This window comes from Saccopteryx bilineata, chromosome X, assembly GCF_036850765.1.
Source record: "Saccopteryx bilineata isolate mSacBil1 chromosome X, mSacBil1_pri_phased_curated, whole genome shotgun sequence".
Classification (NCBI taxonomy): Eukaryota; Metazoa; Chordata; class Mammalia; order Chiroptera; family Emballonuridae; genus Saccopteryx; species Saccopteryx bilineata.
The window spans coordinates 130049464-130074338 of NC_089502.1; the positions used below are offsets into that span (position 1 = coordinate 130049464).

General features: G+C 41.2%; 1 protein-coding gene across 1 annotated transcript in view; it reads right to left on the reverse strand.

Annotated features, from left to right (window-relative positions):
- PHEX (phosphate regulating endopeptidase X-linked) overlaps positions 1-24875 on the reverse strand; it is a 226607-nt gene that overhangs the window by 126291 nt on the left and 75441 nt on the right. The window contains exon 12 of the mRNA XM_066249884.1: positions 1883-1984. Within this exon, the coding sequence (XP_066105981.1) occupies positions 1883-1984 (102 nt within the window). The remainder of the gene's footprint in view (positions 1-1882; positions 1985-24875) is intronic.

Consider the following 24875-nt stretch of genomic DNA (forward strand, 5'->3'; position numbering starts at 1 on the left):
ATATCCTTGCTAAACCTTTGTGTGTTCTCATTTCAACAAAGCTAAGCATTCCCAGCCCTTATTTTTTATTTATTTATTTTTTTTTTTTTTGTATTTTTCTGAAGCTGGAAACGGGGAGAGACAGTCAGACAGACTCCCGCATGCGCCCGACCGGGATCCACCCGGCACGCCCACCAGGGGCCATGCTCTGCCCACCAGGGGGCGATGCTCTGCCCACCAGGGGGCGATGCTCTGCCCCTCCGGGGCGTCCCTCTGCCGTGACCAGAGCCACTCTAGCACCTGGGGCAGAGGCCAAGGAGCCATCCCCAGTGCCCGGGCCATCTTTGCTCCAATGGAGCCTTGGCTGCGGGAGGGGAAGAGAGATACAGAGAGGAAGGAGGGGGGTTGGAGAAGCAAATGGGTGCTTCTCCTATGTGCCCTGGCCGGGAATCGAACCCGGGACTTCTGCACGCCAGACCGACGCTCTACCGCTGAGCCAACCAGCCAGGGCCTGTTGCCCTTATTTTTTAATGGACTTTATTTTTTTTATGTAGCACACTTAGGTTCACAGAAAAATTAAATAGAATAGTTCAGAGATTTCCCATATACCCTCTGCCCCCACACCTGCACAGCCTCCCCCATTAACAACAGCTGCACCAGAGTGGTACATTTGTTACAATCAGTGAACCCACACTGACACATCATCACCACCCAGAGTCCAGAGGTTACATTAGGAGTCACAGAATGCTGTACATTTTGAGTTTGGACAAATGTATCATGATACGTATCCACCATTACTGTGCCATCCAGAGGAGCTTCATGGCCCTACAAGTTCTCCGTTTCTTGACCATAAGGCAAAAAAAAATCTGTGCTCAGCCTGACTTAATATGGCTCTAAGCAGTCCCCCCTGGGCTGGCTGAGTGATAAGATAATCAGGGAGACTGGTTGTCACAAACGTTCAGACTGTACCCTCTATCCCTTAATCAGACCTTGCTGGGGAGGGGCCCAGAAAGCTTAGAGGGCCCGGATACCCCAGGTGATTGCTATCATCAGGAAAGTTTCAAATAGATATCTCTAAAGAAGAGGTCCTCCTCATTTCAGGGGCTCCCAGCTGCACAGCAGCACCTGCTAAGAATGGAACAGATGTTCTGCACCCACTTGAGCTCCAGCTCCATCAGAACACCCAGAATTCAAGATGGGTCTCATTCTTTATTTTCAACAGCCTGGCTACTAATGCTTTTCTCACTTATTCCATTATCTTGCTGCACGATACCAGGAAATTTTACAAGGCCCAGCAAGTGTTCACTTTGATTAGGAAAAATTTTCTATTTCTACACAATGGTCTACCAGCAGCCTGCGGTTTACATGCATGCTAGTTGGATCATTTGTGCAAAGCGATGTGGTAGAAAGGAAATCTGCTAGGTTACAGGAAAGGATTTGCTTAAGGACATTTGCACACATTACGCCCAGAACAGAAGGATACATGGCCAATATGGGTTTTTCTCCTTCATGCCTTGAGGGCTCTTCTGCCAGCTGCTCCCCAAGGCTACCCACTGCTCTGCATTCTGCCATAGCCAATGATGGTTTATGGCAAAAATTTGCTGGGCAGCAAGCCATGTACTTCTTGCGGACAGCAATTAGGAGGAGGAAAGGCAGAATTACAAGGTGTTTAAAAAGGCAGTTCAAAAAATAAAAAGTCAGATCTTATTTTCTCTTACCTGCGGGTGATGAAATTTATATATTTATCCTGAAACAGACACCTAACTTTGGAGTCATTCAGTCAACAGCTCAGTCAATATAAAAATCAACTACACAGTGTTGAGCATGAAAAGCCATCAAACCAAAAATCAGGGGTTTTGTAGTTTGTTTTGTTCTGTTCTGTTTCCATAAAAGGAATCCTTACCTTTTCTTTGGCTTTCCTTTTGGTCCCTGCATCCATCCACTCATTTTCTTTCTCCAGCATGTCAATAAAGGCCCAGCGAACACCCTCGATCAATTCTTCCATCTACAAAATACAGATATATCCAAAGAGGCAAGTCAAAAATCAAGAATCTTCAGGCAAGGTTTTCTAGGCCATGAGAAATAGTTCAACGCCAAGCATGGTGAGAAAGAGACTCCTTTCAGCTTGACTCCCTGCTCTGGCAACAGTCCTTTTCCTAGAAAAAAGCCTTTTTCCTCTCACTGCTAGAAGATAATTAACCATTTCTTTCTATGACAATAATTATTAGCCCATCCTTATCAAGGTAACAATTAATTTTAATACACTGCTCACAAAAATTAGGGAATATTTCAAAATGAATATGAAGTGATAAAAGCATTTGATTTTTTTTTATTAAACAAGAACATCAGAACAGCATCAAAAACAACATCAAAAAAAGTTCGGTTATGCAAATGGGAAGCAAAACCAACTTTCATTTCATTGGTGAAAATGCACTATACAAAAGGCTCAGAGGACTGGAGTATCTGCACGTTCATATTCATTTTGAAATATCCCCTTAGTTTTGTGAGCAGTATATTTTAATAAGGGTTTGAGAGATAAGCAAAGGCATGTGGTTTTGCCGAATACAGAGAGGGAATAGTTGATACAGATACTGTGAACAAAGAAACAGGCAGGGAGAACTAGCACCCCAAAGTAGACAGACACCTCCAACAGAAATCCCACTTCTGTCACTACCCAGTTCTTTCCAAAGTCAGCGCCAGTGGTTACACCAAATGCGTGGCTGTCCTCTGTGGTTTTCCCACTCTCTTTTCTACTCCCCTGCAGCTCAGAAAAGGACTATGTTACTTCAAATCTCACACTGTGAGTGAGTATAAGGGGCCGCTACAGAAAACTATCTTCTGAAAGACCTATCCCAAAGTGTTTCAGCAGTGAGACCACACCCATGTTCCTGATGTGCTGGCTCTGGCTTCTCTCCCAGAGCTTGTCTGTGCATCAGCAGAGAGGACTGGGGGAAGGGAGATGCTGACATTTCACCTCAGAGCCCTCCACGGAACAGTCTGGTGAGGCCCTGCCTGTTTAGGATGCAAACCTCTCCAAAGGCCATTCTCCTGCAGAGAGGCTCCAGTTGTCTTAATGGGAGACTCAAGAAAGAATAAATACTGGATTTAGCACCAGGATTAAATTTTTCATTTGATATTATGGGGTTGGCATCCATTTTTAGACTTAATTTTAAAGGGAAAAAAAAGTTCAGATGGTCCCCTTGGTTCTATAATGAATTCTCAGCACAAAGCTCGAAATAATTTTTTTCTGTTTAACAAGTTTTCAGCTCTGTTTTCAGTTCAATAACAGTTGTAAGGGAACCAGGGCCGTAAATCTGCAGGCTGGGTTCCATCGTATGTAAATAAGAACAAATAGCAGATGGAAAGGGGTGGGGGGAACTTCGCAGCTATTTCTTCTGAACTTAGTAAAAATATTAAAAGAAATTTCAACTTGGGATTAGGGCACGATAAAAACATGAAATGACGGAAGAGCAAAGGCCCTTTAAAATTATTAAGTCGCTGGTTCTCAATCTTATCTGCACACTGGATCTTTAGGGGTAGCTTTAAACAATCCAGAGGCCTGAGCATAAGGAGGCTGATGGCATTGGTCTGGGTGTAGCCTGGGTGTCAGGAGTTTTCAAAGTTCCGAGGTAATTGTGCAGACTGGGTAGAGAGAGATCCACTGTTCTAGGGGAAGCGACTTATTTTACAGATAAGGAAATAAAAGTCAGAGACTCCATAATCCGTTCCAGCTTTTACAGCTAGGGAAGGTCAGAGCCAGGACTGCACCACAGTGCTGAATGACAGTCATGAGCTCAGAACTCCTTGGAGCAACAGAGGTGTCCCTGATGCATCAGAGGAAAGTGCCAGGGAAGTATAGTAGAAGGGAACCAACAGAGAGATGCAGAAGGAAACATTTCATACAGAAAACCTGCGCAAGGAGAGTGTTAAAACGACAAGGAAATCTCCAGGGACTAGCTCTTGCCCATGCGGTCACCAGCACCCCTAAGTCTTTATGACCTCTTCATGTCGTAACACACGCTTTCCAGCCCATCACATTCATACAAAGAGAGACATAATAGCTTCCCAAACTAGGGAGGGGCAATCAGAATGGAAAGCAGTGGATGGATGGATGGATGGATGGATGGATGGATGGATGGATGGATTTCAGAGGGAGTCAGTGACCGAATCAATGGAACTAGGTGATTACTTTGTATGTGGGCAGTGAGGAAAGTGGGGAGAGTCAAATTAACTCAGGCTTCAGGTGGGGGCATCATGCTGCCATTTTTCTAAGACTGGGAATGTTGGAAGAGAAAGGGCTGGGGCAGACACCAGACATCAGTGGGATGAACATGGGGAGTGGAGATACAAAGTCTGGAGAGAAAGCAAAAGACAGAGTAGAAGTGGATATAGGGTTCAGAGAGGGGTCTGAGGGTTAGGGGTCTGGGTTGTGTGCATATGTTCATTGCTGCTGCTACTGCTGCTGCTGTTGTGATTGTTGACCATGTGAGAGAGTATGTTGTTTAAATATCAATGGAAACACAACAGTAAAAAAACAAACAACCTAATTTCAAAATGAGCCAAACACCTCACCAAAGAAGCTATAGAGATGGGAAATAAACCTATGAAAAGATGTTCCACATCATATGTCACCAGGAAAATGCAAACTAAAACAATAATGAGATATCACTGCACAACTATTAGAATGGCTCAAATCCACAACATTGACAACATCAAATGCTGGTGAGGAGGTAAAGCAACAGGAATTCTCAGCCATTAGTGTACAATTGGCACATTCACATTGGAAGACAGTTTGACAATTTCTTACAAGATTAAACAGACTCATACCATATCCAGCAATCACATCCCCTTGATATTTACCCAAAGCAGTTGAAAACTTACATCCACAAAGGGAAAAAATCCTGCACATGGATGTTAGTAGCAACTTTATTTATTCATAACTGCGAAAACTTGAAAACAACTGCAGTGTCCTTCAGTCTGTACTGAATGAATAAATAAACTGCAGTTCAGCCACACAATGGGATATTATATAGCACTGAAACTAAATGAGCTATTGCATCATAAGAAAACATAAAGGCCCCAAAAGCACATATTACCAAGTGAAAGAAATCAATCCTAAGAGGCTACATAATGTATTATTCCAACTATATGACATTCTGGAAAAGGCAAAACTATGGAGACAGTTTAAAAAATCAGTGGTTCCCATGGTTGGGAGTGGTGAGAAAATGAACAGGCAGAGCACAGAGAAATTTTAAGGCAATAAAAAATATTACGGCCTGACCAGGCGGTGGCGCAGTGGATAGAGCATCAGACTGGGACGCAGAGGACCCAGGTTCGAGACCCTGAGGTCAGCTTGAGTGCAGGCTCATCTGGTTTGAGCAAGGCTCATCAGCTTGGACCCAAGGTCGCTGGCTCAAGCAAGGGGTTACTTGGTCGGCTGTAGCCCCATGGTCAAGGCACATATGAGAAAGCAATCAATGAACAACTAAGGTGTCGCAACAAAAAACTAATGATTGATGCTTCTCATCTCTCTCCGTTCCTGTCTGTCCATATCTATCCCTCTCTCTGACTCTCTGTCTCTGTAAAAAAAAAAAAATTCCACATGATATTATAATAATAGCTATATGTCACTATACTTTTGTCCAAACTCATATAATGTACAACACCAAGAGTGAACCCTAAGGTAAACTACTATGGACTTTGGGTGATTATGATATACCGATATAGGGTCATCTTGGCGAACAAATGTACCGCGCTGTAAAGTGATGTTGATAATGGTGGAGACCCTACATGTGTAGGGTCAGAGGGTATACGAGAAATGTCTGTACATCCCTCTCAATTTTGTTGTAAATATAAAACGCTCTAAAAAAATGTCTTTTTTTAATGGGGGGAAAAAGATACTGGTGGAAAGGATTCAGTGAGGAGGAAAATAATGAAAATATGCATGACTATCAAATTACTAAACATTTTAAGCATTTTGCATAGGTTTTCAAAGCTCTCTGTACATTGCTGACCGGCATGTCAAGTGGAAATATAAAGAGCCAAAAAGATCTCAGCCTACAGCCAGGATGAAGAATGGCAATTAGTTGACTCACATGCATCTTCCTTCTTCATCTTCCTTTCCTTCTTCATCTTCCTTTCCTTCTCACCCCTCCCCCCACCCTCCCACCCCGTGTCTTTCCTAATGCATTCTTTGGTAGCTCAATATCACTGGGATCCTCTCCCAGTGGCAAACCCAGGTCGCAATCACCTCCCTCTCTGCTCTCCCGTGACCTCCACTGGCATCCGCTCTAGCCCCCTCAGGCACCACCAATCCTCACCCCAGGCCCCATAGTGGCTCCCAATTGTTTCTTTTTTGCAGACTTTAGAGAATTACTATATACCATTTCTATGAAATGGTGCTGAATGACCCCAGCAGATTTCAAGGACAAGGGAGATCTTTGAAGATGGTTAATGTCATTAATTGGCATGTCAATGCAAAGAAGAGAAATGAGGACTTTAGCTTGCTGGAACTATAGTGATAAATCGCTGAACATTTCTGATTTTTATCTTTAGACAACTCTACAGCACCACATAATAACATCGCCTTCAGTCATGGTCCCCAAGGCAGCAAAAGCCTGCTAAATTTTTAAGATAAATAAAAAGAGAGAAATAGTATTGCTTCATCAAACCTTGACCTAATGCTCCAACCAGGCAATATATAACTTTAACAGAAATTACTTAAAGTGGAAGTCATAGGGTGAAGTTATCCAAGAAAATATTTAGAGTCAAAAGTCAAAATACAACATATAAAAATTAACTCAACTGTCATTGTGATCAAATCGGCCACATTCAGGATAAGGGACCTTCAGGCAAAGCAGCAATTTGTTGGCATCTATGTTCTCTGTATTTCAGATTTTATGGCTCTACACTGTGAAAATAGAGTTCATTTGACTGGTGTACGGGCAGTTGCTAGTTCTTTACTCAACCAGTATTATTTAAAAGCAGGATCCCCTTCTTGTGCTTTGCACCCCAGGATTTTGCCTGTGGTGTTCTGTATCAGACATCAGGCACTGGTGACTCACACATGCATACACATGCACCTGTTAGCTTCCATCAAAGGCTGTTTTTGGTGTTTTTGGTGTTGTTGTTTTATAAGATTCTCCTATGTTAGCAAAATACAAATTGTCTCATCTGCTGTTCCACTTTTTTTTTTTTTTTCTGAAGCTGGAAACGGGGAGAGATAGTTAGACAGACTCCCACATGCGCCCGACTGGGATCCACCCAGCACGCCCACCAGGGGCGACGCTCTGCCCACCAGGGGGCGATGCTCTGCCCCTCCAGGGCATCGCTCTGCCGTGACCAGAGCCACTCCAGCGCCTGGGGCAGAGGCCAAGGAGCCATCCCCAGCGCCCGGGCCATCCTTGCTCCAATGGAGCCTTGGCTGCGGGAGGGGAAGAGAGAGACAGAGAGGAAGGAGGGGGTGGGGGTGGAGAAGCGAATGGGCGCTTCTCCTATGTGCCCTGGCCGGGAATCGAACCCGGATCCCCTGCACACCAGGCCGACGCTCTACCGCTGAGCCAACCGGCCAGGGCCTGCTGTTCCACTTTTGACCTCTACGTACCCCTCTCCCATCACATGAACGTAGGAACATTGTATGTTTACAAAGGGTCATGATGGTATGGTTAATGTACTTGCAGGGATATATGCCAACACAGGCACATCTCGTTTTATTGCACTTCGCTTTATTGTACTTCACAGTTATTGTGATTTCATCAACATTGCGCAGACCCACTGCCAGCAAAAAGATTGCTACTTACTGAAGGCTGAAATAATGATTAGCATTTTAGCAATAAAATATTTTTAAATTAAGATATGTTAACACTTATTAAGACATAATACTACTGCACACTTCATAAACTATAGTACAATGTAAAACTTTGTGTCTGGCAGTAAAGACATCCTACCAAATCAGATCCTACCTCATACAGAAATGAATCCCTAACACTTAAGCCCACACTTTCATTCTCTTCTTCAATACCTGTTATGCTTAAAATTAGAATATAGGTGTATGTTTAATTGCCATTTATATTTATTTGGTTTGCCCAACAAGATCTGTAAGCTCTGAGAACAAGAATCCTGATTTAGAACAAATGAGGCCCTGGCTGGTTGGCTCAGTGATAGAGTGTAGGCCCAGCATGTGGATGTCCCAGGTTCAATTCCCAGTCAGGGCACACAGGAGAAGCGACTATCTGCTTTCTCCATCCCTCCCCTTCCCCTTCTCTCTCTCTCTTTCTTTTTCTCTCTCTCTCTCTCTTTCTCTCTCTCTCTCTCTTTCTCTCTCTCTCTCTCTCTTTCTCTCTTTCCTCCTACAGCCAAGGCTTGATTGGTTCGAGTACATCAGCCCTGGGCACTAAGGACGGCTCTGTGGAGCCTCCATCTTAGGCACTAAAAATGGCTCGGTTGTGAGCACGGCCCCAGATGGGCAGAGCATTGGCCCCAGACGAGGGTTACTGGAGGGATCCTGGTTGTGGCACATATGGGAATCTGTCTCTCTATCTCCCCTCCTCTCACTTGGAAAAGAAGAAAAAACAACAGATCAAATGAGATCATGGATATATAAGCAAACTAAAAAGTGTTGAAGGGGATCAGAATTTGCCACCCCAAAATATACCTCTTTGGCATAAGGATTACCTTAAGCTGATTGTTGTTAAGAAACAACAGACTTAAGAAACACTCTAAAAACTGAGAAGTTACCCTTTTGTAAGAGATATATGCACGTTTACAAGGGAAATCTCCATTTGTCAGGGTGTCTCCCTCTCTGTACCAGGAAGAGGAGGATGACTCAATCTCTAGAAACAAGATCTTATCAGTAGAGGAGGTAAAGATTGAAATCTGCACAACAACCATGTCCTCATTTATTGTGCTTTTCCCCAGTCACTGCCCTTTCTCCCTTCAATATCTTTTGTCTTTAGCTAGAGACGGTATTTAAAGTGGTGGCTTAGGCCATTCCAGCGGTTATTTAGCCCTGGGTCTCTTCCATGAGTACAGGAGGTATATATGTCATTACATTTGTTTGCTTTTCTTCTGTTAATCTATCTTTTTAATACAGAAGGGTCTTAGCCAAGAACCTAAAAAGGTAGAAGGAAAATTATTTGTTTCTACACTACAATGCTGTATAAACTTAAACTTGTTTTACAATTTCATGTCTCACATATTTTTCACATGATATTGTATCTTTCACATAATTCATATAGCACATGCTCAGTAAATACAAGCTGATTCATGCTTTTCAAATCCTCCAGTGGGTATCTAGCAAAAAAATGAAACTGAATCAAATATTGTTTACATATGAATCAAATATTGTTTACACGTGTAACAGCCCAAAAATAAATTTTAAGGGAAATCAAATGACTCAGTAAGTAGTCAACCCAGTCCATTCTGAGATCAATAATTTCAATATGGTCTATGACAAATGGCTAAGAATGGTTTAAGCATATATTAATATATCTGGTAGAAATAAGTATAGGCTGATAGATTCTTTTTTTTTTTTTTTTTTTTATAATTTTATTTTTTTAATGGGGTGACATCAATAAATCAGGATACATATATTCAAAGATAACAAGTCCAGGTTATCTTGTCGTTCAATTATGTTGCATACCCACCACCCAAAGTCAGATTATCCTCTGTCACCTTCTATCTTGTTTTCTTTGTGCCCCTCCCACCCCCTATCCCTCTCCCATTCCCCCCTCCCCCCCGTAACCACCACACTCTTATCAATGTCTCTTAGTTTCACTATTATGTCCCACCTACGTATGGAATAATACAGTTCCTGTTTTTTTCTGATTTACTTATTTCGCTTCGTATCATGTTATCAAGATCCCACCATTTTGCTGTAAATGTTCCGAAGTCATCATTTCTTATGGCTGAGTAGTATTCCATAGTGTATATGTGCCACATCTTCTTTATCCAGTCATCTATTGATGGGCTTTTTGGTTGTTTCCATGTCCTGGCCACTGTGAACAATGCTGCAATAAACATGGGGCTGCATGTGTCTTTACGTATCAATGTTTCTGAGTTTTGGGGATATATACCCAGTAGAGGGATTGCTGGGTCATAAGGTAGTTCTATTTTCAGTTTTTTGAGGAACCACCATACTTTCTTCCATAATGGTTGTACTACTTTACATTCCCACCAACAGTGTATGAGGGTTCCTTTTTCTCCACAGCCTCTCCAACATTTGCTATTACCTGACTTGCTAATAACAGCTAATCGAACAGGTGTGAGGTGGTATCTCATTGCCGTTTTGATTTGCATTTCTCTAATAGCTAAAGAAGATGAGCATCTTTTCATATATCTGTTGGCCATTTGTATTTCTTCCTGGGAGAAGTGTCTATTCATATCCTCTTCCCATTTTTTTATTGGATTGTTTGTTTGTTTGTTGTTGAGTTTTATGAGTTCTTTGTATATTTTGGATATTAGGCCCTTATCTGAGCTGTTGTTTGAAAATATCATTTCCCATTTAGTTGGCTTTCTGTTTATTTTGTTATCAGTTTCCCTTGCTGAGCAAAAACTTCTTAGTCTGATGTAGTCCCATTCATTAATTTTTGCCTTCACTTCTCTTGCCATTGGAGTCAAATTCATAAAATGCTCTTTAAAACCCAGGTCCATGAGTTGAGTACCTATGTCTTCTTCTATGTACTTAATTGTTTCAGGTCTTATGTTTAGATCTTTGATCCATTTTGAGTTAATTTTTGTACAGGGGGAGAGACTGTAGTCCAGTTTCATTCTTTTGCATGTGGCTTTCCAGTTTTCCCAGCACCATTTATTGAAGAGGCTTTCTTTTCTCCATTGTGTGTTGTTGGCCCCTTTATCAAAAATTATTTGACTATATATATGTGGTTTTATTTCTGGACTTTCTATTCTGTTCCATTGGTCTGAGTGTCTATTTTTCTGCCAATACCATGCTGTTTTGATTGTCTTGGCCCTATAATAGAGTTTGAAGTCAGGTATTGTTATGCCCCCAGCTTCATTCTTTTTCTTTAGGATTGCTTTGGCTATTCGGGGTTTTTTATAGTTCCATATAAATCTGATGATTTTTTGCTCTATTTCTTTAAAAAATGTCATTGGAATTTTGATGGGAATTGCATTAAATTTGTATATTGCTTTGGGTAATATAGCCATCTTGATTATATTTATTCTTCCTAGCCAAGAACAAGGTATATTCTTCCATCTCATTATATCTTTTTCGATTTCCCTTAACAATGGTTTATAGTTTTCATTATATAAGTCCTTTACATTCTTTGTTATGTTTATTCCTAAGTATTTTATTTTTTTTGTTGCAATCGTGAAGGGGATTATTCTTTTGAGTTCCTTCTCAGTTGTTTCATTGTTGGCATATAGAAAGGCTATTGACTTCTGTATGTTAATTTTGTATCCTGCGACCTTACTGTATTGGCTTATTGTTTCTAGTAGTCTTTTTGTGGATTCTTTGGGGTTTTCGATGTATAGGATCATATCATCTGCAAAAAGTGATACCTTTACTTCTTCTTTTCCGATATGGATGCCTTTTATTTCTTTGTCTTGTCTGATTGCTCTGGCTAGAACCTCTAGTACCACATTAAATAAGAGTGGAGAGAGTGGACAACCCTGTCTTGTTCCTGATTTAAGGGGGAAAGCCTTCAGTTTAGTGCCATTTAATATGATGTTAGCTGATGGTTTATCATATATGGCCTTTATCATGTTGAGATATTTTCCTTCTATACCCATTTTGTTGAGAGTCTTAAACATAAAATTGTGTTGTATTTTATCGAAAGCCTTTTCTGCGTCTATTGATAAGATCATGTGGTTTTTGTTCTTTGTTTTGTTGATATGGTGTATTACATTAACCGTTTTACGTATGTTGAACCATCCTTGAGATTCTGGGATGAATCCCACTTGATCATGATGTATTATTTTTTTAATATGTTGTTGTATTCGATTTGCTAGTATTTTGTTTAGTATTTTCGCATCTGTATTCATTAGAGATATTGGTCTGTAGTTTTCTTTTTTTGTGCCATCCTTGCCAGGTTTTGGTATGAGGGTTATGTTGGCCTCATAAAATGTGTTTGGAAGTATTGCTTCTTCTTCAATTTTTAAAAAGAAAAAAAAGAAAAATCTTCAAGGTTGATTATGTGTATTAATCTGAAAAAAATGTAACTTTAATGAAATTCTTAAATAAAAGACATAATATTAAATAATTTTCCTCTTTAAGAATTTATAAATTATAAGAAATATCTTAATAAAACATAAGATTAAAAATTCTCTGGGATCCCCATTGGTTTAGATCAGAGAAATGTTCCTTAAGTTATAACCACTTGATAAGTGAATATGAAAAATGAAAATCATTATTCATTTATGTAATTAGCCCAAAGAAATAGGCTACAATTTGGAGGAAGTCCCTAAAAGTTTTCTTTCTGGCAATTTACTAGAAATATAGACATTAAATAAATCAATGTCCTAATAAATATTAAATATTCAATGACTCATTTATACTGTATTTATTAAAATAGTTTGAACTGATTTCTGATAAAGATACAATAATGGCGTACAAATCAGAGGTAAAAAAGGGACTCATACTGAGGTGGAAGAAGTACTCAAGCCAGAAAAACCAAGGCTAGTCAGAAATGCTGAGGTTTCTGGTAGCCAAGTGAGCTAATAAAACAAACCATACCAGTTTGTCAAGATTAAAAAACTTGAATAGGTATTAATCATGTTGGCAAAAGAAAATAAAAAGAATATCAAGTTATCTGAGCCCCAGACATGCTCTAGAGCAGGGGTAGTCAACCTTTTTATACCTACTGCCCAATTTTGTATCTCTGTTAGTAGTAAGATTTTCTAACTGCCCACCAGTTCCACAGTAATTGGTGATTTATAAAGTAGGGAAGTAACTTTAGTTTATAAAATTTATAAAGCAGAGTTACAGCAAGTTAAAGCATATAATAATAATTACTTACCAAGTACTTTATGTCTAAGTTTGGCCGCTAAGTTTGGCAGAATAAATCTTTATAAAACAACTTACTATAGTTAAATTTATCTTTTTATTTATACTTTGGTTGCTCCGCTACCGCCCACCATGAAAGCTAGAACGCCCACTAGTGGACGGTAGGGACCAGGTTGACTACCACTGCTCTAAAGCATGTTAACTTTGGTGATGCAGAGGTTTAGCATGTCCTTTTATCAAAAAGCCTAAGACTGAGGTGAAGGTAATACAGATGAAAATCTTATTTACTGGATATCAACAAATAGACTGTGCTCTAATTTTATAACTCATCTTTTTCTGTTTCCCACTTCCCATCTCTGAGAGAGAATGGAACAGAGACCAGAATAATACTTAGAAGTCAACTAGTCTCCAAATGATCTGGACTTTGGCTGTGGATAAACTTCCCCAACAAAATAATTCTGCCTGGCCACTTGCAAACTTCAGCCCAGTTGGAGGGCATAAATGCTTTCTTCCAGTGAATGAATTTCCAGCACAGGGTGTTCGCAGCCCACAGATCTGATCAGATGTGCTTGACAAGACTATAGCCGATAATATGTGGCAGAGGCAACACTGTCCAATGTTATCCAGAGATGTAAGGTAGACAACAAACAAGAAAGGTGGGCCAAGTGTGTCGTCATTGTGGCAGCACACTCAAGGACAAGGGCAAGAGCAGTGTCCATGCTTATTTCAGGAGAATTCCCAATGAGATATCTAAACTATTTGTTGTGCTGGATGTCATTTCATCAAAGGTTCCTTAAAAAGAGCTGTCAGAATTGGGGTCTGATGACATTCCTGAAACAAGATTTAGTCCGCAGAGAGTTGTGAAACCTGGATCTGTTATAGAAATTACATTTGGCCCCTTGAGTAGTTTCATGAAACTCTCATATGAGCCTGATTTATCATTAAAAGATACAGCCGGCTCTGGAATGTGGCCAGGGCACTAGCATTAAAAGGATCTTTACCCCAACTGAAAGCTAGTACATGGGGCCTGTATGGAGGAACAGCAAACAGCCTAAGGCACCTTCCTCACTCTCATTCTTTCTAAGAGAAATTAAAAAGAGATCTTAATGCAGGAGAGTTGACACAGCTCATGCCAGGACGTTGACGATGTGAATTTTCTCCTTACGATTAATCTCAGGCATGACACACAGCAGTAAGAGTAGCTAATGTTCACTTGGTACTTCCTATGCACCAAGCATCATGCAAACCCTGCTTTGTAGGTTATCTCCCTCAGTCCTCACTGTGAACCAATGAGTTAGGTACAGTAATCCCCCCTTACCTGCAGTTTCACTTTCTGTGGTTTCAGTTACCTGTGGTCAACCACAGTCCAAACTATGAAATGGGAAATTCCAGATATAAACAATTTATAAGTGTTTATTTATGTGCTGTTCTGAGTAGCAAGATGCAACATTGCACTGTCCCACCCAGGATGTGAACCATCCCTTTGTCCAGAGGATCCATACTGTATATGCTTCCCACCTATTTTTCACTTAGTAGCAGTAGCCGTCTTGGTTATCAGATCAGTTGACAAAGAGCACATTCATATAACTTTTTTACAGCATATTGCTAAAACTGTTTTATTTTATTATTGTTGTTAATCTCTTACTGTGACTAATTTATATATTAAACTTTACCAAAGGTACATATGTACAGATATAACTCGTTTTGTTGTTGTTGTTGTTGTTGTTGTTTTAGATTCTACATGTAAGTGATATATGGCATTTGTCTTTTTCTTTTTTTAAGTTCAGAATTCTTTTTTTTTTTCATTTTTTAGAGAGGAGAGGGAGAGACAGAGAGAAAGAGAGAGAGAGAGAGGAGAGACAGAGAGAGAGAAGGGGGGAGGAGCTGGAAGCATCAACTCCCATATGTGCCTTGACCAGGCAAGCCCAGGGTTTCGAACTGGCGACCTCAGCATTTCCAGGTCGACGCTTTATCCACTGCGCCACCACAGGTCAGGCATAACTCGTTTTATTGTGCTTTGCTTTATTGCGTTTCACAAATGTGGGTTTTTTTTTTAAATTTTGTTTTGTTTTGTTTCTTGTATTTTTTCCAGTGATAAGCAGGGGGGAGGCAGACAGACAGACTCCTGCATGCACCCGACCAGGATCCACCTGACATGTCCACCAGGGGTTCATGCTCGGCCCCTCTGGGGTGTTGCTCTGCTGCAATCAGAGCCATTCTGGTGCTTCAGGCAGAGGCCATGGAGCCAACCTCAGCGCCCAGGCCAGCTTTGCTCCAATGGAGTCATGGCTGTGGGAGGGGAAGAGAGAGACAGAGAGGAAGGAGAGGGAGAAGGGGTAGAGAAGCAGATGGGCACTTCTGCTATGTGCCCTGGTTGGGAATTGAACCCAGGAATTCCACATGCCAGGCTAACACTCTACCGCTAAGCCAACTGGCCAGGGCCAAATGTGGTTCTTTTTTTAACAAACTGAAGGAAAGACCCTCCACCAGTAAAAATATTACGGCTCAATTTATTGCACTACTAGCTTTATTGCGGTGGTCTGGTACCAAATCCGCAATGTCTCCCAGGTGTGCCTGTATAGAAAAAACCATGGTCTATATAGGGTTCAGTACTGGTACTATGCACAGTTTCAGGCATCCACTGGGGGCCTTGAAACGTATCCCCCACAGACAAGGAAAGACCACTGTACTTTTGTATCCCCATCTGTGATTCACTGCAATGATGGCTTAAACTCTATACCTCTTCCTTTATCCTACCCTTTGCCATGTAGTTTTGCAGTTCCTTTCATTAAACATGCAGAGTCTATTTCCCTACTCTATCGGTCTGGACCACGGCTTGCTTTAGTCAACAGAATGCAGACATGGTATTATGCCAATTCTAACTAAGCCTGGCACTCTAGAGGCCTCATGGGTTTCTGCTTGCTCACCTGCACCTCCGCCATCACTATGAAAATATGCCCAGGCTAGCCAAGCTGAAGGAAGTATAACACCTGGAGCAGGACTGAGTCACCTAAATCATCTCTGCTGAAGCCAGTCTAGCCCAGCCAATCGCCAGATATTCGAAAAGTCCAGCAAAAGCAAGCAGAGTGGACCTTGCAAGCACCAACTGACTCCAGGTGTATCAGCAATAATTGCTTCTTGGTAAAGCCCACTGAGGTTTTGTGATTGCTTATTATGCAACATTACTTTAGCAGCAGAAACTCGTGTCCCATTTATAAGCATGAAGACAGAAGCACAAAGAGGTTAAATAACTTGCCCAAATTACTAAGAATACAGCTGGCATATGAGATGCTAATGCAAAAAATTGGATGTCATTGTCTATATATGATCAATATCTTATAACTGTAAAGAAAGCAAAGACTCAGAGAAACTGAACTTGACATTGTAGCTGATCCCACTGACTAGACAAACAGAAACAGGGACACTTGGTAGCCAGAGAGAATATCCTATCTTTGCATGACTTGTGCAGAACGGCCATACTGAGACCAACCCCCATGAGTAGCAGCAGCATCTGCGAGGAATGGAGAACCCCTCAGCATAGGGCATCGCTATAATGCATGACACTGACTTTCATGTGACTTCTGCCACCAACATTAGAAGAACATCTCATTTACTCAACCACTGAGAGAAACAGTGAGCAGGGGAATTGGAGAACTTGAATATTAATGACAATACATCACTTCAATTATCTTGGCTTACTAATGAGGTACACTCCTAGTGTAGGGAGGTTGCAAGTTCAAACTCCACCAGTGCAATTGGACCCATGTGGGTGCTTAAGTCTTTGGCACCAGCTGCAGCAGTATGGGGTGGGAGGGGAAACTTGTTCTTGGGATAAGACTTACTACAGGAACTGCTCACTCAGAGCAGCTCAGAAAATTGGAAGATATGATAGGTCATCTATTTCATTACTTGGGGACATGAACAATGTCCTTACCATAAAGAGAAAAAAGAACACGCTACTAGAGTACAGGAGAAATCAGAGAATTGTTTTACACAGTAAGTTTTAATTCTTCACTCAATCAATTCTGTATCTGAAGTGTAATAAAAGATGCGTTGCTCATTAACAAGATTAACCATCTGTAAACAGAATGTGTCACTGTATGAGAGACCAATGACTGCAGGTTTGATGGGAGGATTGATAAAGACTCTCTCCTTGACTGAACTTGAGTCAGGTTCCTCTAGCCTCTCTTCTTTATGAAGCCTCGACCTTACCCCATCCTGTCCTGGCCAGGCCTGCTTAGCAAGAATCCTGATTAAGCCAGATGAGAAAGAATCCTCCACCTTTTGTACCTGAGCAGCCTCCATACCTGGTCAAATTCCTCACCCTCGGTACCTGAGCACTCTGGCCCGCCTTCAGCCTAAGTCCTGGATCCTTGGTGTCTCCGCTCAGTAATTTTCCATCCACTGATCCCCTCAGTGTGCTTGTCGGCCATAAATCCCCAGCTATTGAACCCATCGCTTTCCCCTATGCTGAAGCCTTCACAATTTTTGCAATAGTCCTGAATTAAGTTTTCCTTACCATTTTAACAAGTATCAGAATTTTTTTTTCTTTAACAGGGTTCACCCTATTAGAAAAACACAGAAATTTTGATTGAACAGCTAAAAAACAAACAAACAAACAAACAAACAAAAAAACCTATTGGCAAAACTGAGATATATGAATAAAGTTAAGTGGTTTGGGACACAGTGTCTATAATGAAATAAAATGATAGGGTTTAATAACTTGGCTCAGCCAAAATGTCAAAACGGGAACTCCAATTTCACTGAATTTTGTAGAAATGACAGTAAAAGCAGGGTTGTTTTTGGTTTGTTTGTTTTTTTGCTTCAACAATAAATAAATTGTTCCTAGATGTATATGTTCACATTTTTTCCTTAGTAACTGAAGAATGGTAAACATTTTTAAAAGAATTTTTGATGAAAAATGTTACTGATCCTTGGGCCAACATCAAAAATCACTCCTCCAAATGATATATGTAGAAAATACTGGAACTTGAGCTCAGGGTGGACTGAGCCAAAGATAGACCTCGAAAGTTGCTTGAAGATAAATTTCTGATGACCGACTTTTTTCTTATCGTTTCCCTCTGTCTTCTGAAAATCAGGTGAACACAAAAATGCAATGTCCACAGGTTGGATTTGAATTGATTAGGATTTCAACTGTATTTGTCTTTAAAATATTGAAATACTAGAAGTAAAATCTATTCCAACTGTTTCATATCTTTAAAATGCTACAAAATAAAAAAATATTTTATTTTTAAAATATCTTAATATATGAATAATTTTCTGATAAGGGTGAATTAATTATAAGAACAGCCACTAAGTCTCTTCATTATGACAGGTCTCCTCACTCTAGTCCTAGAAATGGTGAAAATTCAATGGTGTTTTTTACAGAGAGAAGTAAGGGAATAGAGCAGTGGCTTAAAGCAACGTTGTCTGGGCTTGGAACCTACCTAAACCGTTTCAAGGTGTATGATCTTGGGAAACTTGCTCTATGAGCCTGTTTCCTCATCTAAATGGGAGCAGTAACAGCAACTGGAAGTCCACTGTGAGGATTAAGTGAATTAAGAAATTGAAAGCGCTTAGAAGAGTGCCAGACATTCAGTTAAACCTCAGTAAAAGTTAACTCCTTTATTATCATGACCAGATTTTTACAGTATTAGATCCTGACCATCACAGTCATAGTAGGCCCACAGCAACCATCCCTTCCCTTCCCAGCCATCACTGGCATCTTCACCTGGCCTCCATGGATGTGGGTATCCACCTGGGGGCACTGATTTATATATTACAGATACAAATGGTCGTTAATAATAAAAAGGAAATGGAAGAGAAAATACCTTTAGACATGCCTTCCCCACACACACTCCCCTAATCCTCTCTCCCATCACATGGGTCATGAGCATCCAGACTAGGGCACGTCACAGTGGGACTGGAGGACCATCTCTATTTATAGTGACAATACATCATGAAGTCTCTGAGGGAGTCCCAGTTTCATACCCTGTATATAACTTTCCACAAAAACTGCTTGCTAAATACTTCGCTAATATGCTGTATTTGGAAATTATGCAGGATCTTCTTCTAAATAACATAAAAAGTTCAGGAAGTTCTACGACATACAAGTTCTGATTTTTGGTTCTAAAGATTGAAGAGAGTACATAAGTGTTTAAAGGCACAAAATTGTATTACCTAGAGCATATTTAGTTTGGCTTCCAATGTATTGACCAAGATTTAAAATGTGGGAGATTTCACATAAAAATCTGTATTTCTGACTTTTCTCAAATAAATAAATAAGATTTCCACAAACCTAGCAACCCTCAGGCTTGCTGCATGAAGACAGCATGAGTTGAATCGTGGATATAGCACATTCATCTCTCTCCACTGCTACAGCACCCAGACAGCAAGGCCCGGGACAGTCGCCACTCAGCACTGCACTTGCCCTGGCTGTGCAGATCCCGGGTCAGCTTTATGTATGTTCTTTAATGTTTCTCACTGACTGTGCGGGTATTTGAGCTGGGAAGCATGCCTTTCACCTTGACTGAGTCCTCTGTACCTCCCAGGCACTGAACATCTCTAAGTTTCAGGCTGCAACCCACCTAGTCCCTGAGCCAATGAGAACCAAGCCTCTGCAATGCTTATGTCTTCAGAGTACGGTCTGGAATATCTCTCCTCCTCTAAGCTGGGATGCCAGGGAACTCGAAATATCCTCACCAAGTAGCAGCTGGACTTCCGCCCCCACCCCTATCCCCGGGCCATGGATCCCAGTGCTGTTTGAGTCCTTCCCTGCCAATATTAGAGCCCTCCATGGAACCCAGTTCGTGGGGAACCAACCACCCCACCTTCCCAGTCCTGGCTACTAGTACCTGCTCACCTAGGACTGAGCCCTACTGCACTGAACTCAAGAGACCCCTCCTTAAAGGGTCCCTGTTCATAACGGTAACCACATGTCCAATATAATAACCACACATGGCAACTGAAATGTGGCTAATTCAAATTGAAATGTGCTCTAAGTATAAACACACATGGGGTTTCAAAACCTTAGTATGAAATAAAGCATATAAATGATAACATTAACATATTAATTACTTGTTGAAATGGTATTTTGAATATATTTGGTTAAGCAAACCATATTAAAATTAACTTCAACCTGTTTGCTTTTACTTTTTTAATGAAGCCACTAGAAAGTGCATTTACATATGGGGCTCATATTCAAGTTCTGTTAGATAGTGCTACTCGGTGTAACCAAGAGAAGCAGTGTCCCAAGAGTTCTGCAACTCCCTACTCTCACTCCACTGGCCTGGCCCTCGGGTAAGGAAGGCTCGCAGCCAGTCCCACGTGGGTCCAGGCCCTGTCCTACCATCAGAGAGGCAGGAGGTTGTTCCATATGGCCTCCTTAGGTGGCTTTCTGTTGAAGGAGTCTCCACTTTCTCCATGTTATTCTTCCCATTTTGAATTAAATTTGCAAAATCTTTATAGTCATGTGTGAGTGAGTCAATCAATGAGTGTATAGGCTGTATGCACATGCACACATGCATGTGGGAAGTCATAAAAAATTACTTCCTCTATGAACGAAACCTCAAAGTAAAGCTCTCTCTGCCGAACTCTATGACTAAGCGTGCCAACCAGAGGCAGTCATGTCATGTCATTACAAGGCTGTAGAAACAGAGACACTGAGAAGCTGCAAGTCCCTTGGAGGAACCTAGGCACCAGTTTTTGAAGAAAAACTAAATAGTTCAGGGGGGTGATAAAAAAAAAGCAAGAAGCCTGGAAGACCTCATACAGGGTTCGGCACAGACCATTTAAACCAATCTGAATCAGGGAATGTTTCAATGATCTGAAAACCGAAGAGTGGCTACTTGGACTAACGCAACGGGCTTTGGTAAATGTGGTACCGTTACGTGACTCAGCAACCTGCCCTGCTCACATGATTCACCAGGGCAGGGATTCTTAGCGGTAACTGCAAACGAATGAATGATGTGAAGGCCTTGCTACTCTCAGGTATGATCCCAGGACTAGCAACATCAGCGTCACCGGGGAGCTTGTTATGCAGATTCCTGGGTCCTACTCCAGACCCAAGCTAAAAAGACCCTTGTTAAAATGCAATGAGATCCTCATGTGATTTCTGTACCCATTACAGTTTGAGAAATACCTGAAATTTAACCTTCTGACTATGTTCTTTTACTTAACAACAGATTTTTGTAAATAAAACAATGCAGTCTTCCTTCTGAGTTAGAGTCTCTGGAATTTGGCCCACTGGAGATCTTTCTGTTTTTCTTTGGGCTGTAGCTAATAATACAAAATGTTTTTATGTAAATCAGTGGTTCCAGGTGGTTCCTGGATGGAAGCCCTATAGCAGGGTATGAAAAGCCAGATATTTCCCTTATAAGTGTCCAACTTAAGTACTCCCTAAGGAAAATAGCTTCGGCTTAAGGGAGGCAAGTAATTTTACATAAAATAGATGAGTATCTATGTAACTATCACACCACCCCCACGTTCCATGTACATCAAAATAACGGGGCAAGGAGAATGCCGAAATCAGCTTTGCTGTAGAATGTCACACCCTGACACATTAAAAAGGGACATTCACACCAAAACTGAGAAAAACAAAATCCACATACCTTTCATATTACTTAAAATTCTTCTACTGCCAAAAGTCCTGCTATATTAAAAAACACTCCCATTATCCCTTAATTGTTTTTATATCCTTCCAAGAGGTTATGTTACCACTGTGATTATCTGCTAAATCTCAATCTATTTACTCCAACCAAGGAGTGAAAGAAAACACACAATGGGAATATTGAGTATTTTGAAATAAGACATTAATCCTTCAGTGGAATTATTTGCAAGAAGAGGACTTTCAGGTTCAAATACAGTTTCAAACTTTATTTAATTCTCCAAAATATCAAGAGACAGCAAACATCAGGTAAATGCATTTAGATTTATGGCATTCCAAAGCCAACTTCAGCATATAATACATAGTTATGTATTACATATCAACACATAATACCAACCAGTTGGCATTATTATGTAGTAGCACATACTACCAATCATGTGAATTACCGTAACATATTTCTTTACCTTTAAATTTGGCATTTACTTACCACCTCCATCCAAGCTGTTCATATACAGTAAGTCGCTAAGTTACAAACATCTGAGTTACATGCAACTCATACTTAGGAATGAAGGGCCATAGGGGCTTTTGGTAATCAACTGCAGTTGGACATCAGTGAATGAGATCATAGAGTTAGTTACTCAACTCCCATGGCAAAGAACTAACCAAAGAAGTCCTTATGGAACTAGAGCAGCAGATGACAGCATTAGGGAAGAAAACAGGGACCTAGAAACTCCAGAATCAAAACAGTTTTCTACGAAAGAGTTAGTTGATGCTCTTCATCCCACTGATGCAGGAATGGCAAAGTTAGAGGAGCAAGATCCTGACACAGAGAGGCTCACCAAAGTCTGCCAGGCACTTACTGAGGGCCTGAGATGCTACAGGCCATTGATGGCGAGGAAAAGAAAAGCTCTGTCCAAACCTCCCTAGATGCTTGCTTCAAGAAACTGACTCCAGCAGCAGAATCAAACCCCGACTCTAACACCAGTCCCTTCCTCTCCAACAAGTCCGTCATCTTCTGCATCATCCAAGATTGTGTGAGGGTGTATTTGAAAATGTTTAAGTATTTATAGGCACATAAAGGTAAAAAGAAATACTAAGTTAAGACAAACATCTGTCTAAGTTGCATTTAATAGGTAAACGGACCTGTCCCAACTTACATAGAAATTCAACTTAAGAACAAACCTCCAGAACCTATCTCGTTCATAACACAGGGATTGCCTGTATTTGCATCTAACTGACTCTAATGGATTGCTATTAGTGAAGGGGAACAAAATATATCACCTCAAGATATGCCTCTCTGACACAGTGATTATTTCAGTCTGATTTAGTTTTGAGAGGCTGCAGACACAGGAGAAGCTTTGAAAAGAGAGAAGTTACCCTTTGGTGAGAGAAATTAACATCTGCAAGGGAAATCTCTACTGTAAGGGCATCTCATCTCCCTTTATGTGCCAGGAACAGAAGGCTGGCTAAATCTCAGACACTCGTATTAACAGAGAAGGCACAGAATCAACCTTGCCCTTGTTTACCATGCTTTTCCTGGTCGACTCCCAAAACTGCCCCTGTCTTTGATTACAGGGAAACATTAGCCAAGAGTGTAGAAGGAGAGAAGAAAAATTATTTTTTCCTCCTCTACATTAATTAATCATGCTTAGATATTCTGTTTCATGCCATTTGTAAAATATAATTCTTCCCAAAGAAAATGCAGACAAAAAACAAACAAACAAAAACACCAAAAACCTAGCTAAATATAAATTTCTAATTCAAAATACACACACTCCTCCAATGCAGCTGAGACGGATGAGGTATACATTGCCAAGGCAAGGAATCTCTTTAAATTCATGACCCCCAAACTCACCTAGACCTTTACTGCCTCCAGCAGCTATACCACATTTCCTCGGTTTCCTCACTCTCCCACTCCCCTGGGCAACTCTTTCACACCTCTCCTCTCCCCTCCAGCCCTCAACCCTGACCTCTGTCCTGAACTTGAGATTCATATACACTACTGTCTCCTTGACATCTCTACTTGGAAGTCCAGTGACATCTTAAATTCACATGGCCAAAGCTAAGCTCCCCACCCTCTCTTCCAAACCTGGTCTGCCCACAGTACTGCCCTTATCAGTTAATAGCTCCATACTTCCATTTAATCAGACTCAGAGCTCTGACTCTCAGGTCCCTCATCTAGTATGTCAGCAATGGACTCTATGCTTTGGCCGGTATTCAGAATCCACTCCCTGCTCACTACTTCTACTGCTACCACTTGATTCAAGCCGCCATCATCTCTGGCCTGGTCCGTCCAACAGTCTAACTGCCCTCCTTGCTTCTGTTCTTGACACCCTCTAGTCTTCTCAACAAAACATCCAGGATGATCCTCACAACATAAGTCAGGTCACATCAGGCCTCTGCTCAGAAGCCTGCATTAGATCTCCACCTCACTCAAGGCCAAAGCCAGTACGCTACATTGGCCAGCAGGCCTTAACAAGAGCCACCATCCTATCACTGCTCTGACCTCGGGGCCCACTTCTCTCATCCTCGCTCACTTGGCTCCAGGCACATCCCTGCCGCATGGCTTCGGCTTTTCCTTCTGCCCAAAACACGCTTCCTCCAATAACTGCCATATCTTACCTCCTTCGAATCTTTGCCACGTGGCATCTTCACAGCAAGGCTTTCCTTGACCATCCTATTGGATCCTACAACCCACCCCAGGCACCCACACCTTCTAGCGAGCCTGATTTCTTTTTCAAGAGGCCTTATCATCTTCTAACACACTTGTTAATTTATGCACTGTCTTCTACTGTCTCCCCCATTTGTTTTGTTCTCTTCTGTACCCCGTGGCCTAGGTCAGTGTCTGCCATGTAATACCTGTTCTACAAATATTTGACGACTAAATGAATGAAACCAAACCTCAGCTCTTATTAGATGTATCCGGCTGGGCCATTAGTGGCATTACTGCAAGTACAAAGAGCCAGGGAGCACAGACAGCTGGAAGTTCATTACACTGTTCTTTCCACTTTCGTATGTTTAGAATTTCCAAAATTAAAGGGTTTCACTTTAAGTCTATGAAAAAATAGACACAACATATTTTCTGTGAGATGAGTGGCACACCCCTTTAGTTTTTAGAAAACAGCGTGAGGAGAAAAACAACAACATTGCATTTCATTTCTATTTCTAAGCCACTTACAAAATGTGAAATATATTGCAAGTCACCCCATCTCTAGGTCACCTGCTTCCTCATCTCTAAAACAGAGAGGCCCGAGTGGAAAACCTCCACCTTTTGTAAACACAACAGTTCAAATATCCAATCAGAAAATTACCTGAGCCCTTTTTCCGAAG